The sequence below is a fragment of the Stegodyphus dumicola genome, chromosome 3 (genome assembly GCF_044657685.1).
Source record: "Stegodyphus dumicola isolate Sdum_Otavi_A_Nest chromosome 3, ASM4465768v1".
NCBI classification, from domain to species: domain Eukaryota; kingdom Metazoa; phylum Arthropoda; class Arachnida; order Araneae; family Eresidae; genus Stegodyphus; species Stegodyphus dumicola.
The window spans coordinates 13,111,178-13,134,387 of record NC_140770.1 but is presented as its reverse complement, the minus strand read 5'-3'; the positions used below and the strand labels follow the sequence as shown (position 1 = coordinate 13,134,387).

Genomic DNA, 23,210 nt, shown 5'->3' with positions numbered 1-23,210 from the left:
TCAACCTCCTCATTTCAATCTTAATCTTACATTATGAAAAAATATGCTTAATTAAAATTTCAGATTTGTTTTATTTGGATGTGTTTAATATTTTTCAGTATCGGATTGCTTCTTCCTCTTCTGAGTAAGTTTCAAATTCCTATTCTCGATTTATAATTTTTTTTTTGGTATTTCTACCTTATTTCAAATTAAAATTCAATAAAAATATTTTATTCTTTCACTTGATTTTAAATTGGAACTTTTACCCTGACGACTTCAAATTTTTTTTGAAGAACTGTTATAATTAAAAACTTTAGCATAGTTCGTTGGCAAAATTCGGATACAGAAACGCAGTGGTTGTAATTGAGTCTGATGATAACGTTATACATATATTTGGTGCTGCCGATTGTAACAAAAAAGGGAGGTGTACAACTAGATGTTATGGTTGTCTCATCTACAAAATTTCGCCGTTCTGAGGCTACTCGTTTCTGAGTTATGAGAGATACGTACGCACGTACTGATGTCAGGAAAAAAATCCCTTTTAAAATCATTTTAAATCCATTTAATCCGTTTTGGAAAAATGAGTCCTTTATTCTGTCCGTACTACAGTTAATTATATATATTTGTAACGATTTAATTGCCTATTTGTAATGAATAATACAATAATGCCATGCCAGGCCAGGCCAGGCCAGGCCAGACCAGACCAGAATAAATAAAATTTCAAATATATATGAATTTATTTATTATATATCTTATGATACACTTGAATCCAATATAAAAGTCTGAACAGCAATGTTAAACTTTCACTTTTAATACATTTTGGTTTCAGAATTGCAATATGCTGGAAGCAGTTAAACAATATAAAGATAAATGGAATTTCTTTACATTGAATACTTGTAAAAATAAATCATTCTAACAAATTTATTTCCTATAATATCTTCAGAAAAATGCATTTTCAAATTTTAGTAATTAAAAAAATCCAACAAATTTTCGAGAAACTTGCTTAAAAAGGGCTATAAAATATCTTTAGCCATATCTAAATAATTTAATGGAAAATTAAACACCTATAGAAAAATTATTATTCTAAGTAAAACACTAAATTTTTTAAAGTGCAGGCATTTACTGTTAAGGGAAAAACGTAAGTATACAAATATATTACTCATCATCCGAATATTACTTTGCACAACCTCAAAAATTAATCTTTACCTAATTAACCTTTTAATTAATTTCTTTAATATTGACAAACCAGATGACTGAAATCCTTCATAATCAAAAATAACTGGAGAAGGTTCGTTTCTTCCCTTTTTATAGCATGAAGCCAGATATTTTATATATCCTATAAAGGAAAATGCTTGCAATTAAAGATAAAACCGCATAATTGTTAAAAATTTGATCTTTTGATTTTTCCTGGGTTTCACACCAAATTAACATATTTGGCACCCACAAGTTTGGACATAATGCTCATTTGAAAATGCATTTATTCATTTATAAATCAATTATTTTTATTGAAGAAAAACGTTGAGCTGAGATGCAACTTGTAAGAGCACTTTTATGCTTGGCATAAATCCACTGATTTCACTAAAGTTCGCACTGCCAACAATTTGTCCATGGATTGCCAATGCAGTTGAATAATCACTTTGCATTATCGCTTGCACTATCTGATGCAAGCCATGAGTCACTTGATTTGTAAGCTGAAAAGAAATCAAGGAAGTACTGTGAACGAAATTTAATCAAACTTCTGGTTCATGATAAAAAAACTGCTCGTTATCAGTATTTCAGATCAACACATAAATTAAGAAAGCTTCTGCTTGAATCTCTGAAATTTTAAGTCCATATCTTCATGCTTAAACACATTTAATTTTCACAAACTTAAGTTATATTTAAGCATGAAACTAATAGTCCAGATAAACTAAAATCTATTATACCCAGCTCACCAATCTATAAGGTCAACCAGAAAGTTCTGTTCAGCTTTGGTTCGGAAATTGCAGAGCTAGGCTGGGAAATTCAGCCATACCCAGCATATTCACAATACCTAGAATCCTCTGATTATCACTTGTTCCTGTCCTTACAAAATTTTTTTAAGAGAAAAAATTCAAAAGTGAAACAGATGTCAGCCAAGCACTAATAGAGTTCTTCGCCTCTTAGAACAGCATATATTTAAAAATTGTATCTACAAATTACCAGTCTGATTCTAAAGCTGCTCTTCTAGCCATTTCTTTTGAATCATCAATGTCTGCTGATATTTTAAAACCTCAGCAGAACTTCAGCAGAACTGAGAACAAAGAAGTTGCCATAGAATGGATACATCACACTGTGCCTCTCATGGAAATAAGGCAGATTTGTTAGTAAAAAAAAAGGGATTCATATCCAAGTACCTTTTAATATAATCAAAAATGACTAAGCAGAAGATTTTTGGAAGGATTTTACTGAAAAGAAGAGTCACTAAGTATGGATTAACAGAGTTTTATGACCCAGAAAGAAATACTGTTCTGGCTACAGTTTTGTTACTGGCCATAATTAGAAACACCTGCATCAAATAACATTATCTCAACCCCAACTTGTAAACTGTGCAACCTTCACGAAGAAATGGATGCCTTACATCCAAGTCGTTACTCTGCATTTAAAGCTGGATCATTTTTTGAGACATATAGCAAACATGAATTTAAAGCCAGACACAAAACAGATTTACAGATTATAGAGTGGAGTCAGATTTGCTGTTCTCTTTCAACTCTGCTTGTTCTAGCTACAGTTTTCTTTGTAATGTGCTGTGACAGAAAAAAATTACCATCACACAGGCAAGAGGTCAATGACAGAAATTGTAAAATAAATATTACTAAAGACATGAAAAATATAGCTTCTTTCACTTCTGAAATGAACAGAATATTCTGGTAGACCTTATTATGGACCACGTATTACCGTGAGCATCACACTAAATGCTTGATTTCAGAATTTAATCAGATATTTATTTACAATTAAAACTATGCACATAACTCACTGCTACAGACTACTGAGTAGCCTTTCAACTCAGCCATTTGTGAGTCTTAAATTCTAAAAAGGGCTGGAAATAACGTTAGACTTAAAAAAGCATTACATCTGAGAGAAACTTGAAAACTTTCAATATTTTACTTTTCTCCTATTAAAATATAAAACTATTTGATGTTTTCTCTGATAACATTTTTTTTCCACTGCAGATAGCTACTGAAAATAAAATGCACCAATGAAGTATGTTTGAAAAATCTGCTGGTGGGTATTAAATTACCATTCCCCAATAGGCAGATGATTAGACCATAATACCACAAAGCTTTCATAACATGAATTTTCCTGCGATATCAGATTCTATAAAGGTTATAGCATTAATGCAACCTTAAGCTTTTTTTTTTTTTTTTTTCTGCTACAGAATTAACCGTTTTCTTGCCTCAAGGAACAATTAAAATAAAAAAATCTTTAAGCAAAATTGGTAGTTAAGAACATCTTGGTTACATATCAGAATAAGATGGACCATTCTTAATATGAATTATGAGCACTGATTGGTTTGATCAGATGACAATGTTCATTATATAGGGTATGAACTTGTGTAATAATTAACTTGTGTCCTTCAGAGCAAGTCCCTGTCAAGCAAGTTATTGTTCCATCTGTGGAAATATGAGAAAATCCTATGAAGGTTTTAAAAAAACCTTTTCATTAAAACTTGATTTTAACAGAAGGCAGAACTTAAGTGCACAATCAAACCCCACCACTTGCAGGTGTTAAACAGGAAATTCAAAGTACAACATTAAATACCACAATTACAAATGGATCTGTAACCTGGTACTATGCAAACTGTGGAAAACTTGTACTCGCATGATTTAACTTATACTAGTCAGAAATAAAAACTTAATAGTCTAAAACATTGGCTTGAGAGGGTAAATAATAAACTGTGAAGGTCACTGCAAAAAACTCTAATGTCTTAGATACAGAGTCTGAGACAATGTCTCAGATACCCACATCTTAAATAGTCTTAACTCACTTGCATCCAGGTGAAAGCTAATGAAAAGGACAAGTAATAGTATAAATCCATATCACAAAAACAGGTTAGTTACAAACAATACCTTAATTAAAAAAAGTTCATTGATCTAAAAGCTGTTAAAAGTGCTTCTTATGGAAACCTTCATAAAACACTTGAGTGAATGATAAAACACTTGTTTTTCCTTAAGTGATGTAGTCAAACCTATTCTGAAGACTTAATAAAATGAAATTATAACACATTTTTATGCTATTTTATGTTATTTTTATTCTATGCATATTACAGATGCACTATTATCTTAATTTTGTTGTTCTTAAGGATTGGGAAGCAAGATCAAGACTAATGGCTTTGTGGCCAAATGTTTGCCATTTGTATAAATAAATATATCCACACACTTACCGGGTCAGTGAGCCATTTTAATATTCTTATTTGTTGGTAAATTGTGCCCATTTTGATTTAAAAGTGATTGAATTAAATTCTTCGTTCTTGTGTTTGGGGTTAACGTTTTTTTTTTCTGTTACTTTGCATACAACAGTTATAGAATAATCGACAATTTAAAAGTATCGCCTATTTGCCTGACCAAAGTTAACTTTCAGTTTTGTACAATTTTGTATTCCTGTCCCTTGGCCGAATCCCTTGTTTTGGCATAGAAACCAATTTTAAAACAAAAAATTTAACTGTTTTTACTATCTGGTGTTTTAGGTTTTTCTGTATTTTACAAATTTTAATGAAGATATTATGAGTTTTGTTAATTCTTCATATATATGTATGTAAGATAAAGAAATATGAAATCAAACTTAATTTTAATTCGCTATAACCTTTTATTTGATTTGGGGACTTCCTCTCTCTATTTTAAAAATAGCACTATAAGTCTAAACTGTGTTATCCTAATTAATCATTTAATCCTATGTAATGCATAATGCAGATACATCTTATTCAATCAAATAACTGTAAACCAAAACTTTTTGACTCCCTCCCTTCTTCCTCTGAATCACTATGTTCTTTTCGCTATGCTTTCATCCTAGCAGGACATTCCTGATCCACACTGCTGCTTATTTGCTTAAGATGACATAGTACTTTAAAACCCATGTACATGGAAATTATTGCGTTCAATGATGATTAAAAAATATTTACAGAAAGATGGTCTGATGTGAATTATCCTACAACAAAATTATGTTTCTAAACGGCCATATTTGGAAATCTTTGGTTTATGCATTCATCCTTCCGACTATGCAATAAAGTGTTTTCTGAGGCCAGAAAGTACCAGATTCCTTCATCTAGATATTAAAACATGACATGAATTACCTGCATTAGTGCATACATATATGCACTCTTTTCTTTGGTTCAGAAATCAAATTCATCAAGGAAAAAAAAAAAAAAAAAAAAAAAAAAACTGATTTAAGTCATTTTCCTAGAAAAACAGGAAAATCATTTACCGTATTTTCACGAAGTCTGTCGTATAAGTTTTCCAGTTTCTTTGCAACGTCATCTAATTTTCGCCTAGTTTGCTACAATTTTAATACATACAAAAACAAAATTAGATATGTCAAAAATTAAATACAGTTAAATGTATGCTTCACACTCGAAGAAAATAATTTTGATACACTTACAGGATTTGTGGCTATTTGTTGACACTGCCTTCTCAAATCTTCAAAGATATCTTGCAAAACTTGATGTTCTGGAGGAATTGGCCCTTTTTCTTTCGGTGGCTCAGGAATAATAGGAGGATTCTAAGAAGACAGAATGGGGCAAAATGCAAAATATTATTTATAACTTATTTTGTACAAATTACACTATAATGAATAATTAGACAAGCAATGAATAATTAACATAATCTCAAATCTAATAATTTGACAAGGAAGACACTAACAAATTCTTCAATGATACAATTAAACATCTTTAAATCATCTTAAAAATCGTCACTTGGAAAGTACATTACTCTGTATACTTTTTTCAAAGACCCAAAATATCTTAATGACTCAACTGTATAACCTTCTCTGATTTATATTCAAAAGAAAACTTCATTTACTACCTCATTTGTAATTTTAATCTGTTATTTTCTCCCCCAAAATAGTTATTTTTAGTTAGAGTTTACAAAATCTATTATTCATAAGACAGGTTTCAACATCCTCAGAGATAATATCAGTTCGAATTCCCTACTGCCTACCCATCGGTTAACTGAAGGAAATTGCACTTCAATGAAATTTATTTCATTTTCCCAAAGGACTGCTCTTCTTGGAAAATCTTCAAAGCCAAGCATCCATATAGGTTACCCTCCCTGTTTTTTATTGCTTTCAGTGCGTAAGTGGAAATCAAATTATTTTAGAGATGAGCTTCTTTGTAAGCATGCAAAGTAGTTTTATGATATTCTCCTCTTCTATTTTAGATTATGAATCGGGTGAAGAAAACATTTTAAACAAACAAGAATTCATTAAAATGCTTTATATTTTTAATACTTTAATTCAATACACAAGGTGTAGAGGGAAGTCCCTTTAACCTGAAAATTTTTTCAAACGGAGAGAGCTATAGCTAAGCAAGTGAGGCAATGGTATAGTAAGGCCCCATTCAAACGAGGGCGTAAGGGGCATAAGTTGTTAAAGCCGAGCTCCATCGCCAAGGCAACCAGTCTCTGCTATGTCATAGAATCTGGTTTAGGGATCGTGGCATAGGGTTCCAAGTTTTTAACTTTACGACGAGGTTGGGATAAGCATCGACCAATCAGAGCGAAGCAGCTTTCTTTAGATGATTTCGCTGTCACATAGGCGACGTTTTTTTTTAACATGGAACACATCGTATCCGAATGAGTTGTAATCGTATCCGAATGAAATAATGAGTTGTAATCGTATCCGAACGAAATAAAGAGTTTATCTCGCAAGAAATCTATGATAATGACATGCATTTTTTAATGAATTTTTCAATTTATATTGAAAAATATGGATGAAACTCGTAAAGCGAAAGTTAAGCTGAGGATTATGCATGCTGTGTATGATCCTGTAGATGATTGATCCCATCCAATATTTTTCATTTTATTTTTTCTGTGTAAATTATTATTATTACTTTCTTTCTGTCTATAATTAAAAAAAAATATTACTATAATTTTTATTTTGTTTAATTATTTTTGTATTTAAGAATAAATTTATTGAAAAAGCTGGAAATACTGTGTTCCTATTTGCTTTAAATGCTGATTTTCTTTCCAAACAAACTTCATGAATTAATTTTACTAAAACATCAAATCAATATTAAGAATCTGCTGTGTTTTTTAACAGTAAAAATATTAAAGAAAAAAGAAAAAATTATTTTCACTTATTTAAGAATAATCACAATAGTCAATTCAATGGTGTAAGCTTTGTATAAGTAATAAAAGATTAATCTTTTGAGAAAATGCTCTTGAATTCCAAGAAGGAAAAAATGTAGTGAAATATCCTTAAAACAGTCAAGAGTCTAAACAGTTTTGTCTCCTGTTGAAGTTCTGTTCTGTTTTTTATTTACGTTCTCCATGAAAGGAATTTACTTTAAATGAAATTGAATAGCACACATAATTCGTAACATGGACTATAATTTAATGAACAGTATTTGTTATTATTATCCACTCTTTATTACTATCATTTGAATGGAATTTTGATCATTGAATTCATGCTATTTTGCTGATAGAAATTCCTGGATAAGGTATGAATGTTTATAATTTTAATGTATTTGAAGACTTGGGTACCTAAAATTTGTCAATGTGAAATTACTTTTGAGATTTGGTCATAAATAAAAATGACAGCATATGTTGAAATTAAATTCAGGGGTGCTTATACATGCAAATTATAAAAAATAGATGTATACAAACAGCTGGCAACACAGCAAAATGTATTTAATGATTGAGCATAAAATACATTGTTGGGTGAACGTTTCCTAGTATTGTTCTAGTTGTGATTGCTGGTCATTGTGACCAGTTGTGGGATACTAGTACTAGTGATAATTGATACTGGTAGTGCAGGAAACTACTATAGTGATCGACAGGGACAGTGAATAAGGAGTGCTAAGCACACGTTTCCCTGTCATAGAAACATGTTCCTTTTGATTGAAAATAAAATAATAATAATAATAATAATGTACGGTAAGTACTGTTTTTAGCTTAACTGCTTTCACACCTGCAAAAATGGAAAAATATTATATACAGGATATCTGTTATTTATCCTCAAGATTTTTTTTAAATTAGGCATATTTAGAATATTGTATTTCTCCTAAGAGAAATTATATATAAAAATTGAAGAAGGTTTTATATATATAAATATGCATGTGCATGTTTATAATACAGAGAGTACTACAGTACAATGCATAAATATTCCATACTGCTTTGCACAGAAATATATGTGCCAACCAGTATCGGTCTTTCAAAAAATATCTCTCGACCATTTCGTTTTTTACCTTCTTCCGTTGCCTCTTGGCTAATGAGAAGGGCAGATAATGGCGAGCTGAAAAAGGCCATGACACAACGAAAAAAACAAGCAGAGTGAACGCGCGAAATCAATCCAGCGGGAGAACAGCACGGGAAAGTTGTAGACATTCCACGCATGTGCAAATTTAGCTTCTCTCATTGGCCACGGCTTACACGTCGTTCTGCAGGTGTGAACGGGTCTCCCGTATTTTATGCCCTTATGACTATGCCTCTATGCGCTTTATGCCCACGTCTGAACGCACCTTAAAGCGACTATGCCAGATCTAATGCAAAGAACAGCAGTGTCCCTAGTGGGGAAATTTGGAAGATAGGCATTAAAAAGGAATAGAGCACAATTTTCAATTAGAAAGTTTCAGAGCATCAATTAATTAGGATGAAATGTTTACTTTATAAGGTGTTGGCACTCACTTCATACAAACATTAACTTACTATCACTGTGTGACAGCTTGCTTGTGCAGATTTTTTAGCCCAAAGGGGCAATTTGCTCAGAAGGGCTATTCATTTTGTTTTGGCATTTTGCGTTGTTGGTTCACTTTTCAAATTGTTGCCACCAAATATCAGACAACTGCATTATACTTAAAGAAATTAAATAATGAAGAATCTGCATGATTGTATGTAACTTTCTTGCACTGTGAAAAAACGACAGTAACTAGAAACATCCAATTTTGAATGTAGTCCTCCACTCGAATATGGGCGTCTAGAAGCCCAAATTTTGAAATTGTTTTATTTATTTCATATTTTTCCAAACATTAAAGAAATTTTTATTAGCAAACTCCACAATTTCAAAGCGAGCAATGGGAACACTGCATTAGAAAAAATTTTATCTCCAACGTGCGAGACCGTGTGTCGGAAATGCTAAAGATACACTCTTTTAAATATTTTGTGATATTGCTGTTGAATTCAATTTTATAGTTTAAGTGAGAAGAACATGATATTTAATAAGCAAAGGTAACAAACAAAACGTTAAAAAACACCCCTTTGAGCATAATATAAAATCTGAACACTTTCCGATTTTTTTTTTTTTTTTTTTTTTTTTTTGTGTGTGTGTGTGTGTGCATGTGATGTTATCAGACTGTTTTGACATAAGTACGTATTTTTTGCAACAAAAAGGTTCTTATTTCTTAATACCTGTGGCTATTCCTTTCAAACAATTACACAAAATAGAACACTTAAATTGTGGACATCTTTGGGTATACAGGCAACAGTTTATCTTATTCATGTAAACCCAAATGTAGTTTTGTGCTAATTAATTGATGCCCTAAAACTTTTTAATTGGAAATTTTGCTCTACCTGTTTTCATTTTTGATTTGCAATGCCAGTCTTCAAACTTTCGCAATTACGGCCGCTACAGTCGTTTGCATTATGTCAAGTGTAGTAATTTCACTATACCGTCACCTCACTTGCTAAGCTGTAGCTCTCTCCACTCACAAGAATTCTCAGGTTAAAGGGACTTCCTGTATATTTTTTCCTCCATTAAACATAAATAAAAAAATCTGATGTGTACACCACATGACTTCCTTGTACGGTGTAAAAACTGTATTGCACCAGATGGTGCTGTGTGCGCTTGAATTCCTTGGAGCAAAACTTTGATGATTGAGAGAGATGTAACGCGAATGTGAAACACTAACTAAAGTTTATATGTGCTTCCCTTTATTGTAAATGTATTTATTGTGTCGTCAATAAAATTTAGAGAAAATAACAAAAGGCGAGAATCCTTGCTGCGTCTGACAGGTAAGCGAAATTTCTTTATATTTTGATTTGAATATTGAGTTTTAGAATATTTAGAGCGACAAAGAAAGTATATGCGTATTTACATAGGGAATATTAAATTATACGAATTTTTTCTTGCATTTCATTTAAACTTATTGGATTGAATTAAATCTACTTCGCAAACAGCGCATAAACCACAATAGAACAAATGCATTCTTTAAAATTCACCCTATTTGTTTACCATAGTGACACTGTGGCATTAGGTTCACTTAACAGTATTATATTTCGTTCATATTATAACCTTTACCTTCACTCGCATTTGGTACCAACTACTGTGAGTCATCAACAATAGATCAAGTATGCCTTAGGCCTTTCACGTTTGTATCAAAAAGAAAATGTACTATTGGTACATCACCCAGAGGCAAAGACTGCATTCAAAAACTCTAAGGTTTGGAGTAATCTGGTTGTGAGGAAGCAAAAGTTTCCAAAGATCTTAAGTTGTGAAGCAATCTTTTACTAATGGTCGCATTCAGTCTCTGCTAGATATTAATTCGGAGTTATTTAAGAAGAAGTCTGAATTGAGAGCACTTTGCAACAGGATATGAAAACAGTTTAAGTCTGTGTTCAATGAATCAGTAATGTCCTTAACATGCACCGAAACGTCAAAGTTCAATCAGACTTTCGTCAAAAACACAAAGTTCATAAGAATTAGAATTTGTATTCACACATAATTGTCTTTGGCTCAAAACACAAAGTTCATAAAATTTTGTAGAATTTGCAATCACTACATCACATGAAAACACGTTAAAACTTTATTTGCAGATACGCCCATGTGGGCATGTCAATGAAAAAAGTAGCACAACTTCCACTTCAAATCTTTCAATTAAACAAAGTTTACAGTCATGAATACAAAATACCTGATTAAATACAAAGAAAAATGAACTATTTACATATTTACAGTTACCAAGATGCGTTATGGTGTATTGTGCGGGGTCTTTTTACCATGCTTTCAATTGTAGGATCGTAGTCACACAAACTTCGGAGGGAGGCGTATCCTCAGTTACTTAAACTTTCGAAGAAATTATGAGATGAGATTAATATCTGTTCGTGCATGGCTTTTACTTTCAGGTCACGCTGAATATCCGCATTTCTCACATACCAGGGAGCTTTGACTATGTTCATATCATAACTCAGAATGCACAAAATTTATATCATTTAAGGAATTATCTAATGGTTGCCACATGTTCTATTCAAATACTATAATAAAGCTAGAACAATGTATAAAAGAAATTAAGCTAGAAAAAAAGAAACAGTTTTTCACAGAGGATTGAGTATTTCTCATTCAATTAATTCAGTTCTCACTTCGCGACAAGGCAAAAATACATAAAAACCCAAAATATCTGTATTAAAAATTATGAGGTAAATTCCAGAAAGGATTAAGCATGATATAATTCGCAATTATAAATGAAGGCGTTATCTTTGTTGTTGCGAAGGTACGTTTCTCTAGATTGGCAACAAATCCACTATTCTGCTGTTTCAAATTTAAACAAGCAATGGCTGGCATCAAAAAAATTATTAGGCTTAGCGGCACTTAAGCAACCTTAACCAGAAGATAAGAACAGCATAATTCAATCATTTTTAAAGCAAAAAATATACAATTTACAAACATATAAGAGTAAAGAAACTGAGATCGCCGAGCTGGGTAACAGAGTGGATATATATATAAATTAATTTATATACCTTTGGTGCGGTCGATTGCAACCAAAATACGAGGTGCAAATCTACACGTTATAACAGTCCTATATACAAAATTTCAACGTTCTGAGGCTACTCGTTTTTGAGTTATGTGAGATATGTATGTACGTACGTTCGTACAGATGTCAAGAAAAATTCTCTTCAGAATTCATTTTAAAGCAGTTTTATAATTTTTCTAAGTAAAAATCTGAAAGCTTTCAGATTTTACCTTATGCCCAAAGGAGCTTTTTTTAATGTTTTGCGTGTTACCTTTATTAAATATCATGTTCTTCACACTTAAACCATAAAATTCAGCTCACCAGCAATATCGCAAAATAATTTTTAAATGAGCATATCTTTAGGATTTCTGATACAGTCTTGCACGCAGGAGATGAAAAATGTTTTTTTCGTACAGTGTTGCCATTTATCACTTTAAAATCGTTGAGTTCCTCAATCAAAAATCCTTTAATGTCTGACAAAATATGAAATAGATAATACAACAAATTCCAAATTTAGACTTTCAGATGCCCATATTTGCTGGAGGAATAAGTTATTCAAAATTCGATGTCTCTAGGTACCATTGTTTTATCATAATGCAAGAAACATAGATACATTTATGCAGATTCTTCATTATTTAATTTCTTTAAATATAATACAGGGTTGTAATAGCTGGTGGCAACAGTTTGAAAAGTGAATCAATGCAAAATACCAAATTGAAATTAATAGCACTTCTGGGCTAACATCCTTTGGGCTAATAAATAAATATACAAATAATAATTATGTAAGCCAAAACACAAGAGTAAAAGCAAGGAAATAATTAATGCTCATGAAAGTCTTTGTTAACGGAAACTAGTTTTACAAAGGCATGCTACGCACAAAAGGCTTTTTTTAAACTATTTCTTGCTACTAAAGATAAATCTGTACAAAACAGAAAGAAAAAGTTAAGTCTCAATACTTTAAACTTCATATATAACTTGGGAGAATCATAATTCAGTGAATTAAACAAGGAAAGAGCAGCATTCTGCTTTTAATAATCTTCTAAATTTAACTTCAGATCTCTTAATAACATTGCATCACTGTACTTTAAAAAAAGCAGACTCAAAAATTGCAATTCACATGAAAAGTAATTCAAAATATTAAAATTAATTGGAATTATAAATTCAGAAAACAGCAGGAAAGTTTTTTGGGGGGTTGGGTGATATTCTCACCAATAGGTTGTAAAATGCAATATCTAAAGGTTTTAATGTAACTATCTTGAAGAAAATTTAATTCTTTCACTTAGCCACATTTCAGCTTTTCAGAGTTCTACAGTTTGAAGAAAGTTTAATATGAAAAATTACAACTTAATTACCATAATCCAATGCAATAATTAGTGCACTCAGTACTCAATGCATTGAAGTAAAATTACTAGAAGTTTATAAAAAATAAATAAGTTAAAAAAATCAAGTGATATATTTGTAGTCAATTATGTTTTGATAGTTTAACTTTGCCAATATAAATTGACTAAGTAGAACAAATAATTTGCTTTTCACATTAGATCACATAAATACACTAAAGTTCTTTAAAGTAATTTCACAAATATAGATATTAACAGATTGGCCAACAGGGAAACTTAAAGAATATTATTCTCAAAAACATTTTCACGTATTATGCATATTACTCTTAAAGAAAATTTAGTGTAATTGATTCCTTACTGGTTTTGCCAATTCCTCAGGCACTGGGTTTGGAACCGGAGGTGTCGGATTCATCAACGATGCCGGAGGTTGTGAAGGATACTGAGGCGTAAAATAGCCACCAGGAGGAGCATTTTGATTCTGGGGAAGCATTTGTGGCTCTGGAACCGGTACATCAGGAAATGGTGATGTTATTGGAGTTGGAGTTTCAAAGCTTGTACTACGCTGCTACAACATTTGAATTATTATAGTGAAATATAGAAACAAATTTAACATTTTTCAAACTATAATATTCAACAAACAAAATGATAAAACTGCAAAAAAATTATGCAAAATCAATTTACACAATACACAGCAGTAAGTACTTGTACATTTTTTAAGTAAAAAGTATAAAAGAAGAGGAAAGTTAAAAATGCAAGTTTAACAAAAAGCTCTCAAGTAAAATTACCAGAATAAGTTACAGAATTCAGTAGTGACACATGTAAAATATCAAAAAATTTTATTTCTGATATAGGTATAAGGTTAAAAGAACTAAAGAAATATCACTTGAAAGAAAAAGCAGCTTTTCTAGCTTGATTGAAGATTATAATAAAATGTTTTTTTTAAGGAAATATGATTTAATGCTAAAAATACATTTCTAGTCTTTCTTCCTTTTGGGGGGGGGAGATAGATCTAATAACTTCATCTAATAAACTGATAGATTTGATAAATTAACAGGTAAATATGATTTCACCAATAATGATAATCCGAAATTTACATCTGACAAAGATTCAGTTATAAGTTATAGCAATGCACATTAGGTTTGTTTTGTTTTGGTTTGCTTATTTAATTACGGCAAAGCCTCAAGGGCTATCTGCCTAAGGGAAGGGATGCCTTTGTAGAGGACTTTCTAAGGGAAACTAGCTCGTATACACGTTACACATGGGGAAAACCATGAAAACACCCATGCAGTCAGCCCGTTCGCAAGATCAAAGCACATTAGGAGTATCTGGTAAAGGGAAGACATGCCTGTGCGGAAGACTTTCTCATATTCACATTACACATGGAGAAAAACCACGAAAACACCCATACAGCCAGCAAATTCACCAGATTTCATGGGTAAGTACTTGAATAGGGCAAAGAACAAGAAAGCTATGTGCCTAAAGAAAAGAATGTTTGATTGAGGGACTCTGTATAGGAAACTAGTTTGTATTCAAGCTACACATGGACAAAATTCCAAAATTCAACCATGCACACATTCACCTGGGTGTGAGCCCCAGTCAAAATATGAGTCTTTGGTGGTCTTTAACCATTCGGCCACTGGTGCAGCTCACAGGATTTGAACACAGGTCAAACTACCAGTATTCAGAAATTTTAAGTATTTTGCCATTGGGGGACATCTATCTGGCACGAAAGAGGGAGAATTATAAACTTTCTGACATGAATTAGGGTCAGTATAAAAAATATAACTCGTAATGAAGGACTACTATGCCTATGTAAAGGCAGAAGAAGGAGGCTTCAAAGGAAAAAGATATAGAGGGAAAAGGTATTAAAAAGAAAATGGAAAGAATATGTTAACAAGTAATTCATAAAGATGGATTCTTTAAGAAAGGAAGATTTAACAAATGAGACATCAGAAAGGAAGATTAAGGGAAAGAGCATTTCTTAAAGAAGAATGAAGGAATAAGTTTCAAAAGTATTTTACCAAGGACAAATTATGACATTTTCTAAGAAAGATACACTACATGAAGGACTATAAAGAACTATCATAAGGTAACTTTTTTATCATATAATTTTTCAAATTTTATAAGAAAGACACTAACAGCAATTACATACCTAATATAATAGCTAACTCCTGGCACTATATTCAAGAACAAATTAGGACTTCCCTAAAATTAGGAAGCAGGTTATGATAGATATGTTTATGGACTTTAAGAAAAGTATTTATTTCACACTTACCATTTTTATTACCATTAAAAATTTTTTAGGAATTACACCTTTACTATGTACATATCTATTATGTTTTATTTATTATGCATTCATCCATTATGATTATTAGTACCTCTTTTATATGTTGAAAAATTCTATATTCAAGTTTATAGTAAACATTGATAAAAATGTGATATTAATGTATAATTTGAAACTGAAATAAAATTCGAATCCTGTAAAGAATATGTTAAAAATAGCTGTCTTATGGTAATGTACACAATTCTATGTGTTCAAAACAAAATCCCAGTCACCACTTAGATACAGCTGATTATAGGGGCCATGCATCAAGCAGGGTCTCAAGGGCCAGGTACGAGATGACTGTGTGGCCCCCAACTAGGGGGTTTTATTCTAGACAAAGGCAAACATGGTACTAAACCAATTAACCATTAGGGTAGGGATAATGGTGCTCATGTCCTCCGTTATATGTTATCTATCTGATATGAAAAAGTATCTTTTCAAACGTAAAAAATGAAATGAAGCCAAATTATTATAACATGCATTAAATGTTTAAACACTTTACAGCAACCTGCTATAATTAATAATTCCATAAAAGACAACAACAAAATGAGATTGTGGACGTTCACTTTAAAGACTAAGATACATGAGATAAGCATCAGATAGCTTAGTAGTAACACTCTTATTTCAAGACTTATGACTCTTCTTTTGTCACATTTTCTAGTGTTATCACATTACTTACTTTGACAGGAGCTTGTTTTAATAGAGGAGGATCATTCCATCCAGGCTTGACTTCATTGTAACAACTGGGTAAGGGAGCCTGAGATATGGATGATGGTTGTGCAGGAGGAGGAAGAGGAGCAGCCTGAGGTTGCATTTGTGCCCCTAAATATATATTTACAAAAGAAAAGTTTTATATGAAATACAAAGTTAGAAAACTATTTACAAATAAATAAAAATCTGAATTTAAAAACTTCAGATTATAGTCTAATACCTCAGTGCAAATTTTATCAAATAACACAGTAATATCTAATATTGCTAAACCATAATACTTAATCTTGACAAAAATATTACAATTTAAAGAATTTCGAATCAGGCCACACCCTGCAATTTCGAATTTTCTTTTTGAAGCATTTGTTTCTGCACTTTTTTAATGAAATAAAATGATTAGGAAAACATATCACAAAATTTCTAACATGTAATGCAAATTACTTACAACGTTTTACATGCAAAAAAACAATGCACATACAAAACACAATTCAAAATTTTGCAAATAATGTACTATGGTGTTTTATTCACCATTGATATGAAATAACACTTGCTTTTTGAAAAAAGTATTACATATTACTTTATATCATTGCTATTAAGTAACAGTTAAATGATTTTTCTGGGACACATTTTGCATTGATGAGCAATAAACTTTTATACTATAGAAGGTAAATTAAAGATATTAGGCCTCATTGAATGGAAACAGCATTTTCTGCAATGGGGCATAAACCAATACACAAAAACAATAATACTTCTGTCAACTATGAATACAACAACGTTCTTTTACATGTTAAAATAAAATTAAGTGTAAGCATACATCTGACCACTACAGATCTTACAATAAAAGGAGAGTTTTTTTTTTTTTGTGTGTTTCAGTCTATGTGTTATATGTTTGATCAGATAGCCTGGCTCAGTAAAAGTAGGCGTCCAGTGTAACTCTGATTCAAAATCCAGTTATGACCACGTGCAGTGCTGTTAACGACCACGTGTTTCTGAGACTCCTTTGCCGATGCTTTATTTTTCTTCTTTTTCCCCTTTCTAGTAATTTCGTTCTCCTGATGAGGAGGGACCTTTAGCTGCCCTCGAACTCAATATGTGTACGCTAAATACAAGGTTGTAATTGCAATTTTGATTGCCACATTGCCGTGTTTCTCTTCTATTCTGGAGAGATCAAAAGTCTGAAAAGTGTGATATTGAACAACTGAAGAAAACAGTTAATTGAGAAGTATAGGAGAGAACTACAGATTAAATTGTCAACAAGGGGAAAACCCCAACAGCTAAGAATGCTTGGCAAAATCTAAACAAAATTATTGTTGAAGCATCTGAGAAAAAAATACCGGAATACCAGGAAAACACAATCATTGGTTTTATGAGGAATGCAGTGAGATTACAAAAAGGAAGAATGAGGTATATAGACTGAATGATTCAAAGACATTATTACACTAGAAATGCAGAGAAAAGGTACAAGGAATTAAGAAGAGAGGAGAAGAGAATTCATAGAAAGGAAAAGCGACCCTACCCGGATGAAGTTTACAGAGATATTGAAACTCTGAAAACACAAAAAGAAGCTAAGAAATTTTATCAGCAGATAAATAACATCAGAGCTGATTTTAATCCGAGAACAAAAACTTGCAGGGGAAAAAAAATGGAGAAATCACCAGAGACATGGAGGAAGTTCTAGTTTGTTAGTTTGAGTATTTTAACATTTTGCTTTTGGACAGAAAAAAGGAGAAAAAATCTTAAATAACATGCTACCTATGAGTTGTGAAGGCGAGGTTATGTAGCATAACCCACCAACTCTATATAATGTTGAACTGGCAATCAAAAAGCTAAATAATAATAAATCAGCTGGACTCGATGGCATCAAGGCAGAGCTTTTAAACAAGAATGAAACAAATTTAAATAAAGCAATTCATTATCTAATTTATTGTATATGGACACAGGAACAAATACCCTCTGAGTGGGAAGAAGGATCTCTTTGTTCTATTTATAAAACAGGAGACAAGCTAGAATGTTGTAATTACAAAGGAATTACCTACTGAATTCAGCATAGAAAATTTTCTCCATTATTTTGTATAAACGACTGCTTACATATACTTCTAATGTTATTGGGAATTACCACTTCCAGAAGGGAAAAAGATTCCAGAAGATTCCAGATTCCAGAAGGGAAAAACAGCAACTGATCAATTGCATTAGACAAATTTTCGAAAGAACTAAAGAATATAATATTGACATCTACCATCTGTTCGTTGAATTTAAAGCTGCCTATGACAGTATTAACAGAGAAAAACCACTTGAAGCAATGTTGAAATTTAATATCCCAAAGAAAGTGATAAGTCTCACAAGGATGACTCTTAGAAAAATGATACATATAATAAAAATTTCAACATATCTTTCGGAACCTTTTTATACTGAGAAAGGATTAAGACAGGAAGACTCACTATCTTGCCTGTTGTTTAATATAGTTCTAGAAAAGGCCATACGAGACCCTGGAATAAACCCAAGTGGAACAACCTTGCACATAATTATTCAACTGCTGGCTTTTGATGATGATATTGATATCATTGGGTGATCCAAACGGGCTGTGGTAGAGGCATTTGTCTCACTTGAAAATGCAGCAAGGAAGATGGGCCTAATGATTAACGAAGACAAAATAAATAGAATATTTATGACTAATACATGTTACTATGGCCTTAAAAAACAATTTAAATCCAAACTAATCAACACAAAAACTAGATTTAATTTATATAAAACTTTAATAAGGCCTGTTGCCCCTTATAGAAGTGAATGTTGGATACTTAATAGAGCAGAGAAAGACCTGATACCAATTTTTGAAAGAAAAATCCTAAGAAAGATCTTTGGATCGGTACAACAAAATGGCACGTGGAGGATTCTCTATAATCATGAACTATATGGAAAATATAGGAAATATGATGAAGCTGATATTATGATAACCGTAAAGGCATATCGTATCAGATGGCTGGGCTATGTGTTCAGATAGGATGATGCATTTCCAAACAAAAAGATATCCTTCTAGAGAATTGAGTTGAATAAGACGAAAAGAAACACCACCCAATAGATGGATAGATGATTTCAAAAATGATTTGAGGTTAAATGGAATTAACCGATGGAGGGCTATTGTGCCGAATGGGGTCAGGTGGAGGACACTTGGAGAGGCAGCCTTGGTCTGTAACAGGCAGTGGCATAGCTAGGATTCCAGCACCCGGGGACAATTGAAGAATTTGCGCCACTTTCTGTGTGCCAAGAATGGAAAACATTTCATTAAAAAAACTTCGTGGCGTCAATTTGGCACCACCTGGATGCTGCAACTGGGGACAGATGTTCTCCCTTACTTCATACTTTATCAAAAATAATCACTACACAAGTATAAAAATTTTTAAATTGCATAAAAACTAAAATAAAGGAAAGTGCACTAGAAATATAAAGAATTTGAAACCTTTATTATACATATGCTAATGGTATAAATCAGTGATTTTCAAAGTAGGAGGGAAATCCACCACCAACCAAGTCTATGGGGGCACCCTATCTAATCAGTTAGCAAATAAAAAAAATAATATTCATATGGCAATATTTGAGTCTGTGCTAAGAGGAAATATTATTTCATGCTTCATCATGAATAAACCATTGTGAACAAGCAACAACATGTTGCAATAGTCGCAAACAGAACCTATGCATCAATGACTGCTATATGTTTGGATCAAATTTTACTCACTGGTGACCTATGAGAAAGTTGATCAGAATCAAAATTTCACTAACATGTGTTACTTTTGGCATAATAAGGAAACAGTATATACTATTTATCTTAATATATCTTTTCATCAAGTTATTATTGAACAACACACATGGAACAGAGATTTGGTTAGTTAAAAACAAAATAAACAACATTTGAATGTATTTATTTACATTCAAATGTAAATAAATAAATTCAAATGTACTTCATGTACATTTTAACTGTACAAATTCATACTTTCATTATTTGCTTTTGTTGTATGCATTTTAAAAGCTTGATCCCCCTTTTTTGTCGATTTAATGATAGGAAATAAAAAAAAAGGTCCTTAATTTATGTATTTTTGATATAATAATAAAACCAATTACATATACACCAACAGAAAAAAATTCTTTTAACATTAAATCACTGTTTACTAATGTTGCACTTCAGAGAGCATTAAAATATTTTGTGACTAGGATTTGTCTTTGAGAAATTAATTCTTGAATTTCAGTATATAAATTTCATTTCATATATTTTGGAATTCAAGACTTAATTTTTCTCACTTAAGTTACGAGTTAGATGCACTTCATTTTCTAAAATAATTATCATTAAGTGGAAGGACTTTATTGCTCATAGATAAACTTTAAGTCAGGTAGTTACTGACATTTACATGCACTATTATTGAAGTCAAACTAATTGATAATTTTTTTTTTCTGGCTCAGAATGATAACACATTTGTATTTTTTGATGGTAATATTAATGTTAATATTTTATCTGTTATGAATGATCCATCCATAAAGTTCACTTTTGAATTTAAATATGTTAATTCTCTTTGATATTCTAAATAACCACAATGAATCTGAATTCAGAAATACTGTTTACTGTAAACCATTTTTTTGATCTGTTTGCATTCCATTTCCATGCTAATTCATGCCCCTGCTACGCAAAAACATGGTGTCTTTCTTCTGTTATTTATTTCATAGTCTCAAAGTTTGTTCTTCAGAATCTTTGCTGTCTTATGAACTCAATTATTTGAAATCCTCTTGCCACTGAGAGAGGACTTTTTCTCATAGTTACTGCCTTTTAAAAATTTTCACTTTGCCATTAAAAAAAAAAAAAAACAAACAAACCAGCTCAGTATGTAATCAGAACAACATCCAGAATATGTACATATATTTTACTTTACTAATAAAAAATCTGAAAGCTTTCAGGTTATATATTAACCCCAAAGTTTTTTTTTTTTTTTTTTAACATTTTTTTGCTGCCTTTATTTATTAAATGTCATGTTCTTCACACTTAACCACATAAAATTCAATTAAAGGGCTATATCCCAAAATATTTCAAAACAGCATAGCTTTAGAATTTCTGATACACAGTCTCACATGCTAAAAAAGATTTTTTTTCCATACATTGCTCGCTTCGAAATCATTGAGTTCGTTAATAAAAAATTCCTTCAAGTTTTACAAAATATTAAATAGATAATAAAGCAAATTTGAAAATCAGGCTTCCAGGCTATTTGTGTGGAGAATTAAGTTATTCAAAATAGGATGGCTTTAGTTACCGTCGTTTTTTCATAATGCAAAAAACATACATACATTCATGCAGATCTTTCATTTTTTATATCTTTAAATATAATATAGGCAAAAATATTTGGTGCCAACAATTTAAAAACTGATACAGTCAAATACCGAAATCTGCCAACTCCTCAAATCCACGTTTCCTCTCAAAATATAAACATTCAGTTTATAGATTCAGGAAACCAAAACATTGAGTACAAAATATCAAAGAAAAAATACTTACCGAATAATGACATCATAATTACCGAATAATGATGAGTCATAACAGAAATACCAAATTATTGACATCGTGATAAAAGTTTTTCTCCTCTAATCTGCATCAAGGTAAAAAAGACAGTTCACTCAACTCTTCTTTCAAGTTCACGTTTCACATTGTATTTTCTGAGCTTTGTTATTTCACGAGATTATTTAGTGCTGCCTTTTTTTTTTTTATCTGGATATTTTGTGGATAAATTAAGAATATTTTAAATTTCAGCCTTTTTTAATACAATGGCAGATAAGAAATGCACTCATGATTTTAACGATGATTTAACTGCTTGCAACGATGAAAAACGTAACATCTGCGGATTTCTGGACTTCTACTATACACCGTTTATAGTGAACAGCCCATCTGAGCTAATGCTCCTTTCGGCTAAAAATCCCACTATTAGAAATACTATTATAGCTTTGTCATTCCATTTCATCTTTCTATCAGTTTATAAAATTGTTTTAAAATCAAATATTGGTTATAAAATACAGTTTTCCTTGACAGATGGTGTTACATTCATGTTCGCTTTACTCTGCTCATTATCCACTATAAAAATGATAGTAACTCCTCTTATTTTGTAAAAATTTTGTTGCTCCTCAAAAAGAGAAAACCGACTCTCTTGGAAAATCAATAGTTTTATTTAAAATCTATGGCAAACCAAAACATTTTTTTCGGGCTTAAATTTAAATCTATACTGACAGATAGAGCAAATGAATATTCACAACTTAGTTATTTCCTACAGTATGGCATCTTTAAATTTAGTTTAATAAAATATGTTCAGTAATTCCAATAGTTTTACTAAACTGCATATACTGGAATTAATGAGAATTCATTGTATATGAAATGATTTGTCATGTTCCTAAATCACGTTGACATGCTGTATAAATCTTGAATTACAATATACTTGGACCTTTTATAATTGAAAGAATAAATTATTAAACATTTATTACTGAGAATAATTAACAAACAAATTAACAATGTATTATAAAATAATGTTTCAGTAGATTTTTATTTTTGGTTAAAAACTAAAAGGAAAGAATGTGAAAAAGGATAATAAAATTCACAAAATAAAACAAGAAAACTCACCTGGTGGGTAGGCATTAAAAGCCGTTTGTTGATAGAAAGGAGCACCTGTACTAGCACTAGCAGGAGGATATGCAACATTTCCACCAACACTAAAAAAAGTTTACAAATTTCCAAGATTTTAAATGTTGCATAAATTTTTATATTTATGTACAATGAAACTATGATACCGTAAAAATGTACAAGCCAAAATGCTCATTTGTATAAATTTAGAAATGTAGAAAAAGCTTATCTATGTGCCTGTTTTGACATAAGAGAAATAAAAGTGAGAATTCTACATTCTTCACAATGTTGTGTTCCATGGGCTCATGGATTTGGAATAATTGACAACAACACATG

The 23,210-nt window shown here is 31.4% G+C and overlaps 1 protein-coding gene across 5 annotated transcripts in view; it reads right to left on the bottom strand.

Annotated features, from left to right (window-relative positions):
- Nucleotides 1-704: 704 nt before the first annotated feature.
- The window catches only part of Sec31 (COPII coat complex component secretory 31), a 120,899-nt gene continuing 98,393 nt past the window's right edge, over nucleotides 705-23,210 (bottom strand). For 3 of the 5 annotated variants that reach the window (XM_085812578.1, XM_085812577.1, XM_085812580.1), the window contains 6 exons: nucleotides 22,875-22,963; nucleotides 16,209-16,351; nucleotides 13,565-13,771; nucleotides 5,593-5,712; nucleotides 5,419-5,490; nucleotides 705-1,670 (listed from right to left, as the gene is read on the bottom strand). In XM_085812578.1, the coding sequence (XP_085668704.1) occupies nucleotides 1,482-1,670; nucleotides 5,419-5,490; nucleotides 5,593-5,712; nucleotides 13,565-13,771; nucleotides 16,209-16,351; nucleotides 22,875-22,963 (820 nt within the window). In that variant the 3' untranslated portion in view covers nucleotides 705-1,481. The remainder of the gene's footprint in view (nucleotides 1,671-5,418; nucleotides 5,491-5,592; nucleotides 5,713-13,564; nucleotides 13,772-16,208; nucleotides 16,352-22,874; nucleotides 22,964-23,210) is intronic. The other 2 variants (XM_085812579.1, XM_085812581.1) reach the window with 1 other exon arrangement.